At 45.7% G+C, this 17,520-nt stretch overlaps 1 protein-coding gene across 6 annotated transcripts in view; it reads right to left on the minus strand.

Moving 5' to 3' along the window:
• Window positions 1-4,170: 4,170 nt before the first annotated feature.
• Window positions 4,171-17,520, minus strand: part of LOC133377636 (alpha-1-antitrypsin-like protein GS55-MS) — a 39,184-nt gene continuing 25,834 nt past the window's right edge. For 5 of the 6 annotated variants that reach the window (XM_061612047.1, XM_061612045.1, XM_061612048.1 and 2 more), the window contains 4 exons: window positions 16,364-16,483; window positions 11,289-11,559; window positions 10,807-10,954; window positions 4,171-5,156 (listed from right to left, as the gene is read on the minus strand). In XM_061612047.1, the coding sequence (XP_061468031.1) occupies window positions 4,971-5,156; window positions 10,807-10,954; window positions 11,289-11,559; window positions 16,364-16,483 (725 nt within the window). In that variant the 3' untranslated portion in view covers window positions 4,171-4,970. The remainder of the gene's footprint in view (window positions 5,157-10,806; window positions 10,955-11,288; window positions 11,560-16,363; window positions 16,484-17,520) is intronic. The other variant, XM_061612049.1, reaches the window with a different exon arrangement.

The raw sequence follows: 17,520 nt of genomic DNA on the forward strand, positions 1-17,520 counted from the left end.
ATCGTCAGTTTTATCAGCCGGAAAATTCCCCAGAACCTTTTGAAAACCCTCAGGATCCATTAGTCTCTGGGGACGGACCATCTTAATTTGTCCTCCACCCTTGCAGAGGGAAGAAAACAATGTGAGTCTAAACCTCAATAGGCGGTGATCTGTCCATGACAAAGGAATAGATGTAAAATCCCTCACTCCCAGATCACCATCCCCTAATCCAGTGGCAAAAATCAAGTCTAGAGTGTGCCCCGACACATGCGTAGGGCCAGTAGCAAATTGAGACAGCCCCATGGCTGTCATGGAGGTCATGAAGTCCTGAGCTGCTCCAGATAAAGCGGTCCCGGCATGAATGTTGAGGTCCCCCAACACCAAAAGTTTGGGGGATCGCAACAGCAAATCCGAGACCACCTCTGTCAGCTCAGTTAGGGAGGCTGTTGGGCAGCAGGGTGGACGGTACACCAACAGTAATCCCAGTCTGTCTCGCTGACCCAACGTAATGTGCAGACACTCCAGACCATTAGCCACCTGGATAGGGTGCCTAACCAGAGGGATGGAATTTCTATAGACCACAGCGATTTCCCCTCCCCGACCCTCGGATCTACCCAGATGCTGGACCGAATACCCAGGTGGGCACAGCTGGGAGAGATTAATGCCTCCCAGATCGCTCAACCAGGTTTCGGTAATGCATGCCAGATCGGCCATCTCATCCACAATTAAAACTTAGTTTGAACTCTTATGTTCTTGCCAAATTGGCCAGTGCATGACAGGTATTAATTAGCCTATTGTTTAGAATTAGAAGAGCATATTGGTTAGAATTAGAAGAGCATATAATGTGGGAAAAGCTGTGATTAATGAGAATAAGTAGAGACCGCTGGTATTTGATTCTTGGGTAAAGCAATAATGCCATCTAGGGGGAAAAGTTTGTAACAAGTATTAGGTGTTTTAATGAAGAGAAACAGTGAGATTTCACAATGATTTTAAAATAATTCAGTGTGTTATATTATATTTATAACTTTATAAGTGTGTTTTCATTAAGAAAAAGGTACTCTGGGGTGGCCTGCCTCCTCTATATCTCTGAGGCTGAAAGATACTAGTTAGCCAGAGTCACCCAGTCTTTTCCTTAGTCTGTGTGGCTTCAAAATGAAGCTCAAGTGTTTTAAATAAAATCCCCTCTCTTGAGCTATGTATTTTATAAGTAAGGAAATGGGATTTCTGAGAAAGGATAAGGACATAAGAACCCCTATGGCAAAGGAATAGAACTGGGGGTGCTCATACATTCCCAAACACCCTACGTTGAGGCAAACTTAACTCACGGAACCTGTTCAAATATCTCCAGGTGTACCTGGGTCAGCGTAGCCGATCAGAACAATGAAAGTACAGGGATGCATGAAAGAACATTCACACTAGCAGAATGTAAGTGTATGACAGAAACTGGTCCCAGCTAGCCCCAAAATTCATTAGTCTTGAAAAGACAGCAGAACAATGGTGATCTTAACAAGATGGACAGGATCTTGGAATCAGGAGTAGAATTGCCTATGCTTTCTGATTGGTTTGGAATGATTGCTGTAAGGAGGAACTGTGATATTATGAGGGAAACAACTTGTAGGATTGGTGAACTACTGTCACATGCTGTAACTGTACTGTAAAAAAGAGCCTGCACACAGTGCCTCAGTGCAGTCTCTCCTGGATGTTTCTAGGAGGCTGACCCTGCATATGCTTGTAAAGAATAAAGGCCTACCTTTTTGCTTTAAGCCTGTGTTCTAAGTCCTAAAATATTTTTAAGGACCCCCAGCAAAAGATCCCAATGGAGAAAAATTCTCCATCAACGTTTTGTTATAAAAAAATGTTACTTTAAATAAATGATTTATTGATTTTATTTGCCTCTCTTTTATGTGCTTTTAATAATCTTTCTGTTGGCTTCTACTATAGTATTAATCCATGAAGTGATTGATTTCAAGTATTTTGTTCCCCCACCCCCACCAGGGGGGCAGATGGCTCCTTAATAATGGGTAGTCAATTACAGCCTCATATCTCTTCGGCTCAGTCACTAAGGTTTTTCACAAGAGCGGCTCCAAGCTATTGGTAGGTGGAGGTTTAGGGCCTATAAACTGTATATTAAGCCTTGCAACAAGCTTCCAAGCCTTGATGTTTAATTGGTTGCAATTTGTTCTCCTTTTGTTGATGGGTTGCTGAATGGGATCAGACTGTGTGTGCATCCTACTCTGCGGGCACAGTATAGACTTCTGGGCTGGTTATAGGATGGCAAAGTCTCAGTTTGGTTCGTAGTTGGGGCTTAACCAATGGGCTACAGTTCAGTGGTTGGGCAACGGGGATGCACTGTGATGGGCTTCTACCCATATTGTCCCAGCAAACTTTGGTGCAGACAGTTCTGCATGTTCTGGTCATTCACTTCGGGAGGATGATCTTGGTTTGTTGAAGGGCAAGGCCCTTAGTTTACAGGCATGCCATGACTTCTGGGACATCAAGCAACATTGGCCTCATGTTTGTTTGGTCTTGTCTGATATCCTACCTTGTAGGGTTGAACTGTTTGGGGATCCGAGGGGCATAAATAGGACCTGCAAGAAGGTCAACCAGGAGCTTAGATTGGCTCTCCTTGGGTTGGGGGGCTTTGTCTTACATCGCCCTGAGATCTAGTACACTAGGGTTGAGCTATATAGGCCCGATAGCATTCACCGGACAGATGAGGGTAACAACATATTTCTGGCAGACCTGAAGGAGATGCCTTTGAGACATTGTTCTCAGATGTGGCATGAAGGGGGTCTAAATTGAGATTTGTCCCCTTCCTGTGGCAGGAAGGTGTGGGAAGGGGAACAGATTAGGACAGCTAGGTGGCCCTCTTAGGCACCTGTGGAGGTGATTGGTGGTTCCGGAGGCCTGCAGTTCAGGGCTATAGGGCCCGGGGGGCAGGATATGTGCTGCCTTTGGGGTCAACTTATCTCATCTGCCTGGAGATGTAGGGCTCCATGGGGTGGTGATGTGGAAAGGCCCCCCAACTCACTTTCAGGGTGTGGCTGGGGTAGAGGGTAGGCAGAATGGCTTGCCCTTGCCCCATTAGGGGCTGGTCGCCCTATAGCTGTCATTCCGCAGTTTTGCTCATAGACAGCCGCTGCACCTATGTTTGCCTTCTGCAGGTTTAGTTTAAAAAGTTGTGTTTAAAGTTTAGTAAAGTGGCCCTTAATTCAACCCAGCTCATGGTGTTTGTGTCTTATTTCAACGTTCTGCTGCAATAGCTGCTCATCCCCAAAGGAATGAGTCTTTTCTAAAGATTCATTTCCCTCTTCCTCAGGGGGATGCTCTCCTTCCCCAAGACCCTCATTCTCCCTGACAGCAGGGGGAACTATCTTCGTGGCAGTAGTATACATAGTACAGTGTTTACAAACTTTGCTGGAAGAAGACACAGTAATACCCCAGTTAACAAATCCTTCAGGAAAGAAGTGTCTTTTAACGAAGTCTTCTTTTGGGGTGCGTGGAGCAGGCATACTCCTACGTAGTCAGAATGTGGCTCCTAGTCTCCTGGATTGTGGCTGCTGCAGGCAGCTCTCTCACACCTGGAAGCACTGTTTACTGCAGACACGCCTGCTTCAGTCTGGAGGAGGATGGCAGAGAGGGAGGGAGGGAGGGATAGGGGGGAGTGGGGAGTGGGGAGAGGGAGAGAGGGGCACAGGATGGTGGAGAGAGAAGCACAGGATGGTGATGGTGGCTACCCTTTGCCTTCCTGCTCGAGTGTACAGAGAGGAGAACTGTGCTCAGAGCTCTGATTGCTATAGCAAGATGCTACATGATAAAATGAAAAAAGGCAAGGCAGGCATCTCTGGATGCATTTTGGAAGAAGCCTTCAAGTGGTCTGTATGCAAGGCTGACCTGACCTGGTTGTTTCATTTCAGACATGCATATTGTTAGTTTTGAGTAAAACGTTTGCTGAAATATGTTGAACTGCTTTTCTTCTTTGTGGTGTAGGAGCCTATCCCTTTTCTTTCCATGTTTTTCCTACCTTTTGTACCAAAGTTTCTGTTAAAGAAGTAATGTCTTGAATGCAGTGAATCTGTGGTCACATAGCAGAATCATTCCATGCCCAAGTGACCTTGACAGTCAAGACAAATGTCTTGTCTTGACATCATGTGCTACACGCAGCATATATATTAAATGAATACAAATATATCCAGTAGGCGCACATCCTAGGTGTTTATTATGTGTGCCAAAGAGCAACACTCCATGCACAATACACATCATGTCACATGCGACATGAGAACACAAAACCATGCATAAACAAAAGGCTTTTGATTTGATTTTACAAACAACACCAACCTCTACAAATTCATTGTGAGGTGAAAGAGGGCTGCAGTACAGTGAATGTTGCTCACATGAAATTAATTCTGTTTTTCAAGACTGTGATCTTAGAGATGATTCACCCTGTAAAATAACATAATTCCATTATATGCAGATTAATGTGCAAAGTATGTGCTTCCACTGAAGTGTATTATGTTTGCATTGGTAACAGGAGATAGGAAAGCTTGATGGAATATTTTTGCCTATGATATTTGATCTGCGATTAGGGATGCGTGAGAAATTTGATTCAGTTTCATTTAAAGCTGAATCTATCACATTTGCACTTTCCGAAACAATTATGGGAACCAGAACACAGCCATCCTTTGAAATGTGCACTCATCTGAATTTTGTGATGAAGTTCTCCAACCAAAGAAAGTTGATAAATATATATATTAAGAGAAAGTATGCATGAATGCTGCACAATTTTAAGGAGGATTTCTTTTTAAAAAATTGCAAATTGCTGTGGAAATGTGGAGAACTGAATTTAAGATTGGAAAAATGAGAAACGGAGAGAACCAAAAGTGACAAATCCTTCCTTCCCAATCTGTGACATTTAGACTCATTTAGAGTTTAACTAGTTTGGGAATGCATGACAGGGACTGGATCTCTTCACGCATGCTGCATATAAGAAATCATGCCTGTGCAGGATTTTTAATTTTTGTCATGAACAGAATATAATCCCCTTGTATGATTAGAGTCAGGAAGGGCCTATTGAATTTCATTTCAAGGGGAAAGGAGATGGGAACCTCTTCAGCAATGGTGGTGGCTGCAGCTTCAGTGCCATTCTCATGGACATTTAAATAAGCTTTGTGAATAGCCTGCAGAGAAAGTAAGCAAGAATTAGTGCAAGATAGAGACTCAGATTTTATTATGCAAACATCTAGTCCTTCAAACAGACCTACTCCTTGAATAACTTAAGAGACTGCAACATGGTCATTTCTCGCCTGGTTGATCTATTGCTCTCACTCTCCAAAACAATTCTCAGCATCATATTCTTGAAACAATTAGTCTCTAGAACTGCCCTGCTCCCAAATGATCCTTTGTGATATGCATCCTCCTCCTTCTAAAAAAGGAAATTCGAAAAGAGCAACGGGAAGCAATTCCAACAAGGAAAAAAGGGGTAAAACAGCAGAAGAAGCCAATGTGGCTTCACAAAGAGCTTAGAGATGACCTGAAAACAAAAAAGGACACATACAGGAAGCAGAAAGAAGGTCAGGCCACAAAGGAAAAGTACAGGCAGGTATCACGGAATTGAAGGGATGGTGTCAGGAAGGCTAAAGCTCAGAATGAGCTGAGGTTAGGGAGGGATGCTAAAAGCAACAAAAAAGCTTTCTTCAGGTATGTGCATAGTAAAAGACAGAGAAAGGAAATGGTGGAACAGCTACTCAATGAGGATAAAAAAATGATAACAGATGACAAAGAAAAGGCAGAAGGGCTCAATTCCTACTTTGGCTCAGTCTTCTCCAAAAAAAGATCTATGGGTCTCCCAGGAAACATGAAGTAGAAGGGGCAGGATTGGAGCTTGAGATTGACAGACAAAATGGTCAAGGAACACCTAATCACTTTAAACAAGTTCAAATCGGCAGGGCCCGATAAGCTGCATCCTAGAGTATTGAAAGAATTGGCTGAAGAACTCTCAGAACTGCTGTCTATTATCTTTGTGAAATCATGGAGGACTGGTGAAGTGCCAGATGACTGGAGGAGAGCTAATGTTGTCCCTATCTTCACAAAAGGCAAAAAGGAGGAACCGGGGAACTACAGACCAGTCAACCTAACCTCAATCTCTGGAAAAACTCTGGAGCAGATTATAAAGCAGTCAATCTGTAAGCACCTTGAAAACAATGCAGTGATTGCTAGGAGACAACATGGACTTATGAAGAACAAATCCTGCTAAACTAACCTTATCTCATTTTTGGATCAGGTGACGTCACTTGTAGACTGTGGGGATGCTGTGGACATACTATATCTCAACTTCAGCAAAGCTTTTGACAAAGTGCCCCATGATGTTCTGATTAGCAAGCTAGCTAAATGTGGGCTGGATGGAACAACTATCAGGTGGATCCACAGTTGGCTCCAGAATCGTACTCAAAGAGTGCTTATCACTGCTTCCTTCTCAAACTGGGCAGAAGTAAAGAGTAGGTTACCACAGGGCTCGGTCCTGGGCCCAGTGCTCTTTAACATTTTTATTAACGACTTGGATGAGGAGGTACAGTCAACAGTCTTCCTTCCTGAGCTAGCCGGGGTGGTCTCGGGGTTGATGTTGCAGTCCCCTCGGCTTGTGGTGCTAGGGGACTTCAACATCCATGCCGAGGCCGCCCTGTCTGGAGTGGCTCAGGACTTTATTGCCTCCATGACAGCCATGGGTCTGTCCCAAGTAATATCTGGCCCCACTCATGTTGCTGGCCACACCCTGGACCTTGTTTTCTGTGTGCAGGGGGATTATGGTGATCTTGGTGTGGAGGAACTTTCTGTAGTTCCGTTGTCATGGACAGACCACTACCTGGTTGGGTTTAGACTCACTGGGACTCAGAACCTCTGCAGGGGTGGGGAACCGATTAGGATGGTCTGCCCCAGGAGGCTGATGGATCCGGATGGTTTCCTGATGGCTCTTGGGGATTTTCCTGTCACCTCAGCAGGCGATTCTGTCGAAGCTCTGGTTGACCTCTGGAATGGGGAAATGGCCAGGGTGGTGGACACCATCGCTCCTGAGCGTCCCCTCTCATGAAGTGGAGCCAGACCAGCCCCCTGGTTTACCAAGGAGCTGGTGGTGATGAAACGAATGAGACGGAGACTAGCGCGACGTTGGTGGAAGACTCGGAGTGAGTCTGATCGAACACGGGCTAGAGCCTATTTGAAGGCCTACTCTGTGGCAGTACGGGCAGCAAAGAAAGCATTCTTTTCTGCCACTATTGTGTCTGCAGGGAGCCGTCCAGCAGAGCTGTTTCAAGTGGTCAGAGGTCTTTTACATCTTGGCCCCCGTAGGGATAATATAGACCATTCAACAGACCGCTGCCAAGAATTTGCACTGCACTTTGCAGATAAAATCACTCAGATTCGTTCCGACTTGGATGCTATAGTTGATACAGTCTCAGTGGATGTAACTTTGGCTCCTGCCTGTCCAATAATAATGGATTCTTTTCAATTTGTACAGCCCGAGGATGTGGACAGGATCCTTGGAGAGGTGAGAGCCACCACATGTCTTCTAGACCCCTGCCCTTCCTGGCTCATTCAATGCGCCAGAGAGGGACTGGCTGAGTGGGTGAAGGGAGTGATCACTGCCTCTTTACAACAAGGCAGAGTTCCAGTGTGCCTAAAGGAGGCAGTTGTAAGGCCTTTGTTGAAAAAGCCCTCCCTGGATCCCTCCATAATGGATAATTATCGGCCAGTGTCCAATATCCCATTTTTGGGCAAGGTAATAGAGCGTATGGTGGCCTCCCAGGTCCAGGGATTCCTGGATGAAACGGAGTATCTAGATCCATTTCAGTCTGGTTTCAGGCCTGGTTATGGGATGGAGACGGCTTTGGTCACCTTGGTGGACGACCTACGCAGAGAACTGGACAGGGGGAGTGTGTCCCTGTTGGTGTCAGCTCCACACTGCATCAGCAGTGTCAGGGGGGGCTGGAAATTCCTGGGTCTTTGGCAGGGAAGGAAAGTCCTTAGCCAGCAGTCAGGTTGTAAATCTGCCAGGCCTATCCGAAGCGTACTTGCCAAGTCAGAAGTCCAGAAGCGAGGTCAGTGGAGGTCCGGGATCAATTGCCAAGGAGGTCAGTCAAAGAGATGCTGCAGGGAAACTAGGTCTACACAAAGCCACGCCTGACGTTGCAGTCAGCAACAAGCTGCAGCCAAGGTGTGCCTTATAAAGAGCAGGATGGACAGCAGGTGTGAGCCCTCAGTGTTTGGGCCTTAAGGAGACAGGCCTGCCTCTCTTCTGCCTGACCTTCTGCTGTCTACGTTCTGCAGGTGAGGGGGGAGTATCTTGTTCACTGTCTGTGTCTGGCTGCAGGGCCTCTGCTGTCCCTGGGGTGCTCTGCAGCTGAGGGGCAGAAGGAGCTGGATTCTCAGGAGGCTCCTCCGTGTCTCCTGCTGCTCCTGGGTCTGCTGCTGTTACTCCCGAGTCGTCCTCATCTGAGGAGTCCTCTGACGGGGCCATGACACTTGGTTCTGCTGGACCTCTCAGTGGCTTTCGATACCATCGACCATGGTATCCTTCTGGGCCGCCTTGCTGGGATGGGACTTGGGGGCACTGTTTTACAGTGGCTCCATTCCTTCCTGGAGGGACGAACCCAGAAAGTGGTGCTGGGGGATTCCTGTTCAACTCCTTGGCCGTTGGCCTGTGGGGTCCCTCAGGTCTCAGTTTTGTCCCCCATGCTATTTAACATCTACATGAAACCACTGGGAGAGGTTGTCCGCGGGTTTGGGGTTCAGTGCCATCAGTATGCTGATGACACCCAACTCTACTTCTCCTTTCCACCTAACTCCAAGAAAGCTGTCTTGGTTTTAAACCGGTGTCTGTCATCAGTGGTGGACTGGATGAGGGCGAACAAATTGAAGCTTAATCCAGACAAGACAGAGGTGCTCCTGGTCAGTTGAAAGGCAAATCAGGGAATAGGGATTCAGCCTGTGCTGGATGGGGTTACACTCCCCCTGAAGATGCAGGTTCGCGGTTTGGGTGTGCTCCTGGACTCAGCTTTAAATTTGGAGGCCCAGGTTTCTGCAGTGGCCAGGAGTGCTTTTGCACAATTAAGATTAGTGCGCCAACTGCGCCCGTTCCTTGAGCCGTCTGATCTGGCCACGGTGACACATGCCTTAGTTACATCCCGTTTAGATTACTGTAACATGCTCTACGTGGGGCTGCCTCTGAAGACTGTTCAGAAACTTCAGTTGGTGCAACGTGCTGCAGCCAGAATGTTAACTGGGCTGGTTACAGGGACCATACGACTCCCCTGTTACAAAAGCTCCACTGGTTGCCACTCTGTTTCTGGACACAATTCTAAGTGCTGGTGATGACCTATAAAGCCCTATATGGCTTAGGTCCAGGCTATCTGTCAGACCGTATCTCCCTATATGAGCCTGCCCGGGCCCTGAGATCCTCAGGAGAGGCCCTTCTCTCAATACCTACGTCCTTACAAGCACGACTAGTGGGGACGCGAGATAGGGCCTTTTCGGTGGCTGCCCCGAGGCTTTGGAACTCCCTTCCTAGGGAAGCAAGAATGGCCCCCTCTTTGCAGTCCTTCCGTCGGCAAGCAAAGACTTTTTTATTTCAGCAAGCCTTTGGAACTGAAAGCTGTTAAGGACAGGTCTTGAAGGGTGCTGCATTGCTGTTGCCTAACTGTATTATTTTAAACTGAGTTTGAATTATTTTAACTGTATGTATGAATGGTTTTAATACTGTAAATGGTTTAATTTGATTTTAATCTAGACTTTTGTATGTTTTTAATTATATGTGTGCTTTTATCTGGAAGCCGCCGTGAGTTCCAGTTTTGGAGAAAGGGCGGGGTAAAAATAATAATAATAGATAAAAAATAAATAGAGCTGTGCATGACCCCCTCCTCCAACCTGTGGCCTACCCATTCCAGATCCAGGCCCTGAATTGATTATGAAGCCCACCCTGATGCTTAAAATTAGGGTTTAATTAGGGGGTTGGGGAAGGAGAAGCTGCATTTCCTTTCCTGCTCCCAACCACATGTTGAAGTAGGGTTTTAAAATCCGAATTAAACATACGGTCGGGAGGGAGGCGGAGGAAAAGAGAAGTAATTGTGGCTACCTGGGGGGCAGGCAGGGTAGTGTTGCTTACCTGGCTTTTTGCTGCCTATTACTAAGGGTGGGAGGGAGGGGCAAGGCAGTGGGGAGCTCCCTAGAGGGCAGGCGCAGGCGCAGGAGCATTAGATCGGTTCCACCACTACGCCCGCACTACACAGAACTGCTGGCTGCCTCAACTCTCCTCAACCAGAAATGGCAGATGGCCTTGGGAAGCCAAGAAAGCCATGACGTCTACCAACGCCGTCCCACCAGCTCCTATGGCATGCATGCTTAATTGAAAGGAGCTCCCAGCAAGATATTCAATTTATAGCCTGCCCTTCCTTCCAAAGGAGCCCAGGGTGGCAAAGCCCAGAGATAAAGGACGCTTACCTTCGAGTAAGAATATGTGCCTATCCCTCCTTACCACCCATTGCCTGACTGCTTCCACTACTTCTGGAAAGATAGAAAGGTGTGCATCCGTCCACATGTGACAAATTGTGCAAGGGTCTATGAGGCTGCAATTGCATCCATTGGCAAAGCTACTGTGGAAATTGATTATTTTTACATGGAGACAATCTTCATTGGTGATGCAACACTCGGAGGCAGATGCAAGTACTGTAGTCCCCAAATGACACTTCTTTGAACTTTTAGACAGGATGGCACCTCTGGCCTACAAAGAAACATGCCTAACAATGCTTCTTGCAGCATGATGAACTTTGAGAAGCCTACCTTGGAAACCTTCAGCTCTGGCTTCCCAGTAATTCCGGAGAGGTCTGCTTGGTCTGTGAATACATCAGTAATGCCCATTCTTCTTAATATCCCTTTGAGAGCATAGCTGCCAGAGATTGAGATCCTTGGAAGGGATAGACGTATTACTCTGTTGAAAGAAGAACCAGAGGCCTGTGAGATACCACTTGCAGAAAATATAGAATACAAATAATAGGATTTTACAGTTTGGCTAGATTAAAAATGTTTGAGAATAACTTATTAAAAGGAAGCAATTTAAATGGAAGATATTAATGTCTTTTTATAAGAATGGGACTCAGAGACAATGTATTGAAATCAATAGACATGACTAAATTTGATCCACTGCTTACAGTGGGTCTGCACTGAGTAGGATTAGCATTAAATGCAACTCTGTGTGTGTATACACCCACACCCAAACATACACACTCCAGGTCATACACTCTTTCCCCTACAGCCTTACATACCCTGGTTTCAGTGATTGCAACCATTTTGACAAAACGTCTTTCCCCAGAGCGTCTTCCACCTGCTTCAGTTTTCCTTGGTCAGGCAGAATGAATAATGCTGAAGCATTGCCCTTGTAGGGGAGCTTCACCACCCGACAGGACAGATCCTGATCATAGTAAGTCTCAAAGATGCTGTCTTTGTTCATCATAGGGACTTTCACCGTTGTTTGCTCATCCACGAAGAAATCATCTTCTCTAGTGCTTAGATAATCGAAAGGCTTTTCCCAATACGCTTATGAAAAGAACAAGAGCACAGAGGTTATTGGAGAGAGCGCCAAGCAATTTGTTCATGTTTAGGATGGAAAACTACTTTACCCAAATTCAACATTCAGTAATATGTTAGAATTTGAAAATAAGTATTTGAAAGTGTAAAAAATATTCCTTTTGCAAATTAAGGGCTGAATTACATGGATACCCATAAATCTTAAATCATGTTAATGGATTTCAGGGCATGAACATTAATCATCAGCTATTCTTAATACTTTTGCAGTTTTCTGTTTTTCATTTTTAGAGATCTTAAATTTAATGGTTCCAATAGCCAGGACTGATGAAAACAGCGTAGCTCCAAAACATTTTAAATCTTGTAAGCAGATTTTGCTAGAATTGTTTAACTGTCTGCAAATTTTGAATTTTATCCCCTGATCCACCTGCCTGGTGGAGATTTGGATGAAGTGGAGGTGTCCCTCCAGTTAGACCTCCCTCACTCTGACAGGCTCCACTAGTATGGAGCTCTTCAATGCATCCAACCAAACAGTGCATGGAAGCTATTGCTAGCTTTACCCTTATAGCATTAGCTAGTGGAACCCCCTGATACAGGGTGTTTTAGGGAGGTGAGGGGGTGGAACTAGGTCAGCCATGGATCCACTGGATTCTGAGCTGACCTTGCTGCCATCACGTGACAGGAGCAGGCCCAAACCAGGCATTTGTACCATGCCAGCCTGGGAGGTGGTGGAGCAAAATGATATTTTTCCTGATTCCCATCTTCTTCCTGGGCAGGCACAAATGTCAGAGCTGTGGATGCAGTAGTGGCAATGATGCTCCATTAAACCTTCCACTGCTGTGAGTGCCAGGCTGCTTTCACACATGGAGCTGATTGCGTTAGTTTAACGGATTAAAAGGGTAGTGCTTCTGTCCTGCTACTATCTGCACCAATGCTAGAATATCGGTACAGCATTTGTCAGGCAAAAACAACAAAAACCCTGCTTGACTAAAGGGCGGGAATGCACTGCATGCTGGGATTCCTGTCACATGAGTGGCTGCAGCTACGCAGAAACCTCCAGCTTTCTTCCAGGTTCCCAGCCTTGCTAACGGATTATTGCTGGTATCATTTATCAAGGAAATTTGCACTAAACTTGCACTACATTCCACTAGAATTCTGGAGCTAGCTTGTGCATTGTATGAAAGATCAAATATAATGTGCAAATTACCAGGTAAGAAATAGTCAGAATAAAGGAATAAAATGCACTGTGAAAACACCCCCAGTCAATGGTTTGGATAGCTCTGTAAGATCCAAGTTCAAGATGGTGGTTTTGGTGTACAAAGCCTTATACAGCTTGAGACAAGGATACCTGAAAGACCATATTGCCCTTTATATACCCAGTCGATCACTGAGCTCTGCAGGTGAGGCCCTCCTGCAGATACTATCTTATCAGGAAGTCTGTTCTGCACAACATAGAAAACAGACCTTTAGTCCTACCCTTTGTAATTCCCTCCCCTTAAATATTAGACAGTAGTCATCTTTTTGGCGCATACTAAAGATTTCCTTCTTTCAACAAACCTATTAAGTAGAGACTTTGTTCCAGTCTGTGTCTGTGTTGGAATTGTCTTTTAAGATGTTTCTAAAGCTTTTTTAAAAAGATGTTTTGTTTTAATATGTTTCTAAAGATGTTTTATAGTAATATGTTTTAAAGTCTGTTTTTATGATGTTTTAGAGTATTTTTGGTGCTTTTGTTTGCTGCCCTGGGCTCCTTCTGGGAGGACAGGAGGGATATAAATCTAATAAACAAACAAATAAATAAAGTTAGCTATTTAAATCTTTAATATATTTATTGACATACTAAGGGGCTATTGGGAAAAGCTTGTGTTTTAGGAGCACTTTATTATGCTGAAATGCCGGTCTTTGTAGCTCTGAATTAGCTATTTAAATCTTCAATATATTTATTGCCATATGTTGGCACTGTGAGTAGGTGATTCCCAAGTCTGGATAATTGGCCTGCTCCCTCTGAAAGAGTAAGTTTATAGTCTGGTGGTGTTCCTGGATCCACCTTTGTTGCTAGACGCCCAGGTGACCTTATGTCATGGCCCCGTCAGAGGACTCCTCAGATGAGGACGACTCGGGAGTAACAGCAGCAGACCCAGGAGCAGCAGACTCAGAAGGAGACATGGAGGAGCCTGCTGAGAATCCAGCTCCTTCTCCCCCTCAGCTGCAGAGCACCCCAGATACAGCAGAGGCCCTGCAGCCAGACACAGACAGTGCACAGGATACTCCCCCCTCACCTGCAGAAGGTAGACAGCAGAAGGTCAGGCAGAAGAGGGGCAGGCCTGTCTCCTTAAGGCCCAAACGCTGAGGGCTCACACCTGCTGTCAACCTTGCTCTTTATAAGGCACACCTTGGCTGCAGCTTGTTGCTGACTGCAACGTCAGGCGTGGCTTGTGTGTTCCTAGTTTTCTGGCACCCTCTTTCGGACTGACCCCTTGGCACTTGATCCCGGACCTCTACTGACCTCACTTCTGGACTCCTGACTCGGCAAGTACGCTTCGCACAAGCCTGGCCCTTATCAGCTCCCCTCCTCCTAGACCTGGCAGATTTATGGCCAGACTGCCGGCTAAGGACTTTGCTTCCCTGCCAACCACCCAGGAATTTCCAGCCCCCCACCGGCACCTTATTGGCTTGGAGTACCTTTTACCAGCTTCAGTTAGTAAGACAACTGCGGCTGTTTCTGGAACAGGATAGCCTGACCACAGTTGCCTATGCACTAGTATTAGGGTTACCAGACCTCTGGCTTTGGGGGTGCTCTCCAGACCTCGGTAAGATCACCCCCCCATGTCCCTGGACCTCCAGAGTTTTTGGATTCCCACCCAGCCACGCATGCGTGTTCTAACTTTCAGACATGTATAAGCCAAATCCCCTCAGGCTTCCACATCTCCTTCCTTTGCCTCAGTGGGGACGGGTGGGAGAAGAGGCACGAACTGCCCCCCAGGGTCTCCCTGTCTTTGTTTTGCACGCATGCGTGCCACTCCAAATTTTCATGTATGCACATTGTGTGGAGAGCGTATCACGGCGGGACAACGCTCGCCTGCCTCAGAAGTGCTGCCCTCGATCAAATCCTCGATCAAAGGGGAAGAATCCTTGAGAGAGTGGAAAGGCATTGCAGGAGAAACAAGCTGTGCCACCTCCTCCGGATTCCAGCCAACCAGAGAGGCTGGATCCCAGTCCCTCCTCCTGGATGGGGGGAGTTGAGTGGCTGACTGGAGAGAGATTGGAAGGGAGGGAGGAAATCCAGAGTCCCACCGGCCTCCTCGTTGACTCTGCTATGATTGGGGAGCTTCACAGAGCTCTGCTGCTTCGACGGCAAGAGCTCCACATGGGGGCTGCCCTCGAGGCTGCGATCCTGCATGCACTTTACCTGGGTGGGACTGAACCCCCTTGAAAAGAATAGGGCTGACTGCTAAGTGGACCCACTTAAGATTGCGCTGGAGGAAGTCTCTCGGCCTCAGTTCCCCCCCCCCAATAAGGGCGCAAAGCCACACACAACTCAGGGTTAGAGTTACAGAAGCAACGAGGAAGCTTGTCGCCCTCCAGATGTTGCTGGAGTATACCTCTCATCATAGCTCCCGTCCAATTGATATGGGAATAATAATATGGGATAATTTTATTTCTTCCCCTGCAGGAAGCATTTCCAGGGTGGTTGTTTTTTTGGCAAGCTCATTTGTGTCACACACACAAAATAATAATAATGAAATAATAATAAAATAAATAATGTTTATACCACACAAGAAGATGTGAAGCGAAACAGCTCCTGTAAGACGCAAGTACTCATATTGATTTTTAATTGTATTTGTATTGCTTCTTTTATATCTTATATAGTAGGGGGTCCTAAACTGTGGTCCGTGGACTACCTTCAGGTGGTCTGTGGTATGTTGGCATTTAACATTCAAATTGATATTTATTTTTATTGCTTCCTTTATTTCTTATGTTGTATTTTATTGTATTACAGTTTGAATTCTATAGACTTTATTTCTGTGTAAGAAATTTCTATGTAAGAAATAAAAGAAGCAATAAAATACAGTTAAAATCATACAGCATTTAGCACCGCACAATTGCTAAAACAGACAGAAAAAATCATTAAGTGGTCTGAAGCTGCCAAAAAGAGTACAATGAAGGCACCTGCTAATGTCAATAGTCAGGGAGTTCCAAGGAATAAGTGCTGCCACACTAAAGGATCGGTTTCTTACAAGAGCAGAACAAGTACTATGTGACACCCGTAACATGGAAAGCACACCTTGAACTTGGCCTGGTAGCAAATCAGCAACCAGTGCAGATTTCAGGGCAGAGTTATTATATGCTAATAGGGTCTCACTCATGTCAGCAATCATGCCTCAGCATTCTGCACTAACTGTAGCCCCTGAGTCAGGCTGTGCTGCATGGGGATTTCTGTGACCTTGGCTGACTGGCTGCCAGGATTTTTTTAGTTTTGGGTTTCGGTTAGGAATCCTGACTGGTTGTGGGAAGCTTAATTTTCTGCCTTACTCATAGGAATCTTGTTGTGGTTGGTACGGTATTGTATTTAAGAAATCATCACTATCTTTTGTTTTTCTATTGGCATTTCATTTCATTTATTTATTTATTATTTGATTTATATCCCTCCCTTCCTCCCAGCAGGAGTCCAGGATAATTTACCTTTATCCTCACTCTCTTTCATCTATAGAAGAAACAACAGTGGTTCCATGCTCTCCGCTCAACCATCTAAAACCCACTGATGATGCACCTTGTTGTTCGTTTCTTCCCCAATAGTAGTAAAAGAGAATTCACATACTGGGCAGCAAGGCTGCAATTGTTGTTGTTCCCAAGCTACTACCTATGACGGTAGACCAAATCATGTGTGCATTCTCTCTGTGCTGCCTCCGCAGGGTTAGAATTGTATATAGAGATACTCCTGTTGTGTTAAATAAGACATTTATTTGGTTAAGAGTTATGGAATTCTAGAGGGCTGTCTCTATGCTCCCCTAGCCTCACAGTAACTTCCTGTCAGGTGACATCACCCCTCTCTTTAATTGGTTAGTTATTTTTTCCCTCCAAAAACCTGCCTCAGTTTGTTCCAGTCATCAGTGAAGCTAGCAGCAGGCCTAGTAGCACCAGAGGACAACACTCCTTTTTTACCTATCTCTCTCGCAGAAGCTATCTCTCTCGCAGAAGCTATCTCTCTCGCAGAAGCTATCTCTCTCGCAGAAGATACTTCTCTACCAGAATTGCCTCTTGCAGAAGCTTCTCCCTCAGAAGGTAACTCTCCTCCATTTAATCTAGCTCATCAACAATCCTACAATATAATTTACCTGCTACCAATCTTCTTCATCATCATCACCCTCCTCAGTTCATCATCCCCAGAGACTGTATGCTTTCCTTTAAGTTTTTGTATACCTTTGTGTTTCCTGGTTTAATAAAATAGTCCTGATTAAAACAGAGAGATTGAGTTGACTGTCTGGCAAAGTGGGTTTCAGAACCACGGGCTCAGAACACTCTCTGTCAATTATATTGACTAGAATTGGGTGGGCTGACTAAGTGAGTTTATAGCAGCCTACAGGGGAGACAGAAAAGGGTAGAGAATCTTCTTACTCATTTCTCAGACCTCTTTCTGAAGTGAAGGGTCAAATCTGTAAAGAAATTTGGATGTTAACATGTAGGGGCAGGGCATTGCTGGCAGGGGGTTGCCAACCCTATTTGGATATGGATATCTTTGCAGAGGATCCCTAGTCAAGCTTTACCAACAACACAATCCAAACCATCTCTACAGTCCTCTTGAGTTCTATGGGGCTTAGTCCCTTAGTAAGTATGTTTAGAATTGCAGTCTTCAAGGGCATCCATCTTTACTCCTGAGTGCTCCCATCTCCACAACACTAGGCTCCTTTCTTCCTACAATGGCCTTCTGGTGACTGGCCTGGCCTGAGGGCACTTAAACCCTCCTTGCCAGAAGCA

The sequence above is a fragment of the Rhineura floridana genome, chromosome 2 (assembly GCF_030035675.1).
Source record: "Rhineura floridana isolate rRhiFlo1 chromosome 2, rRhiFlo1.hap2, whole genome shotgun sequence".
In the NCBI taxonomy this organism is placed as follows: domain Eukaryota; kingdom Metazoa; phylum Chordata; class Lepidosauria; order Squamata; family Rhineuridae; genus Rhineura; species Rhineura floridana.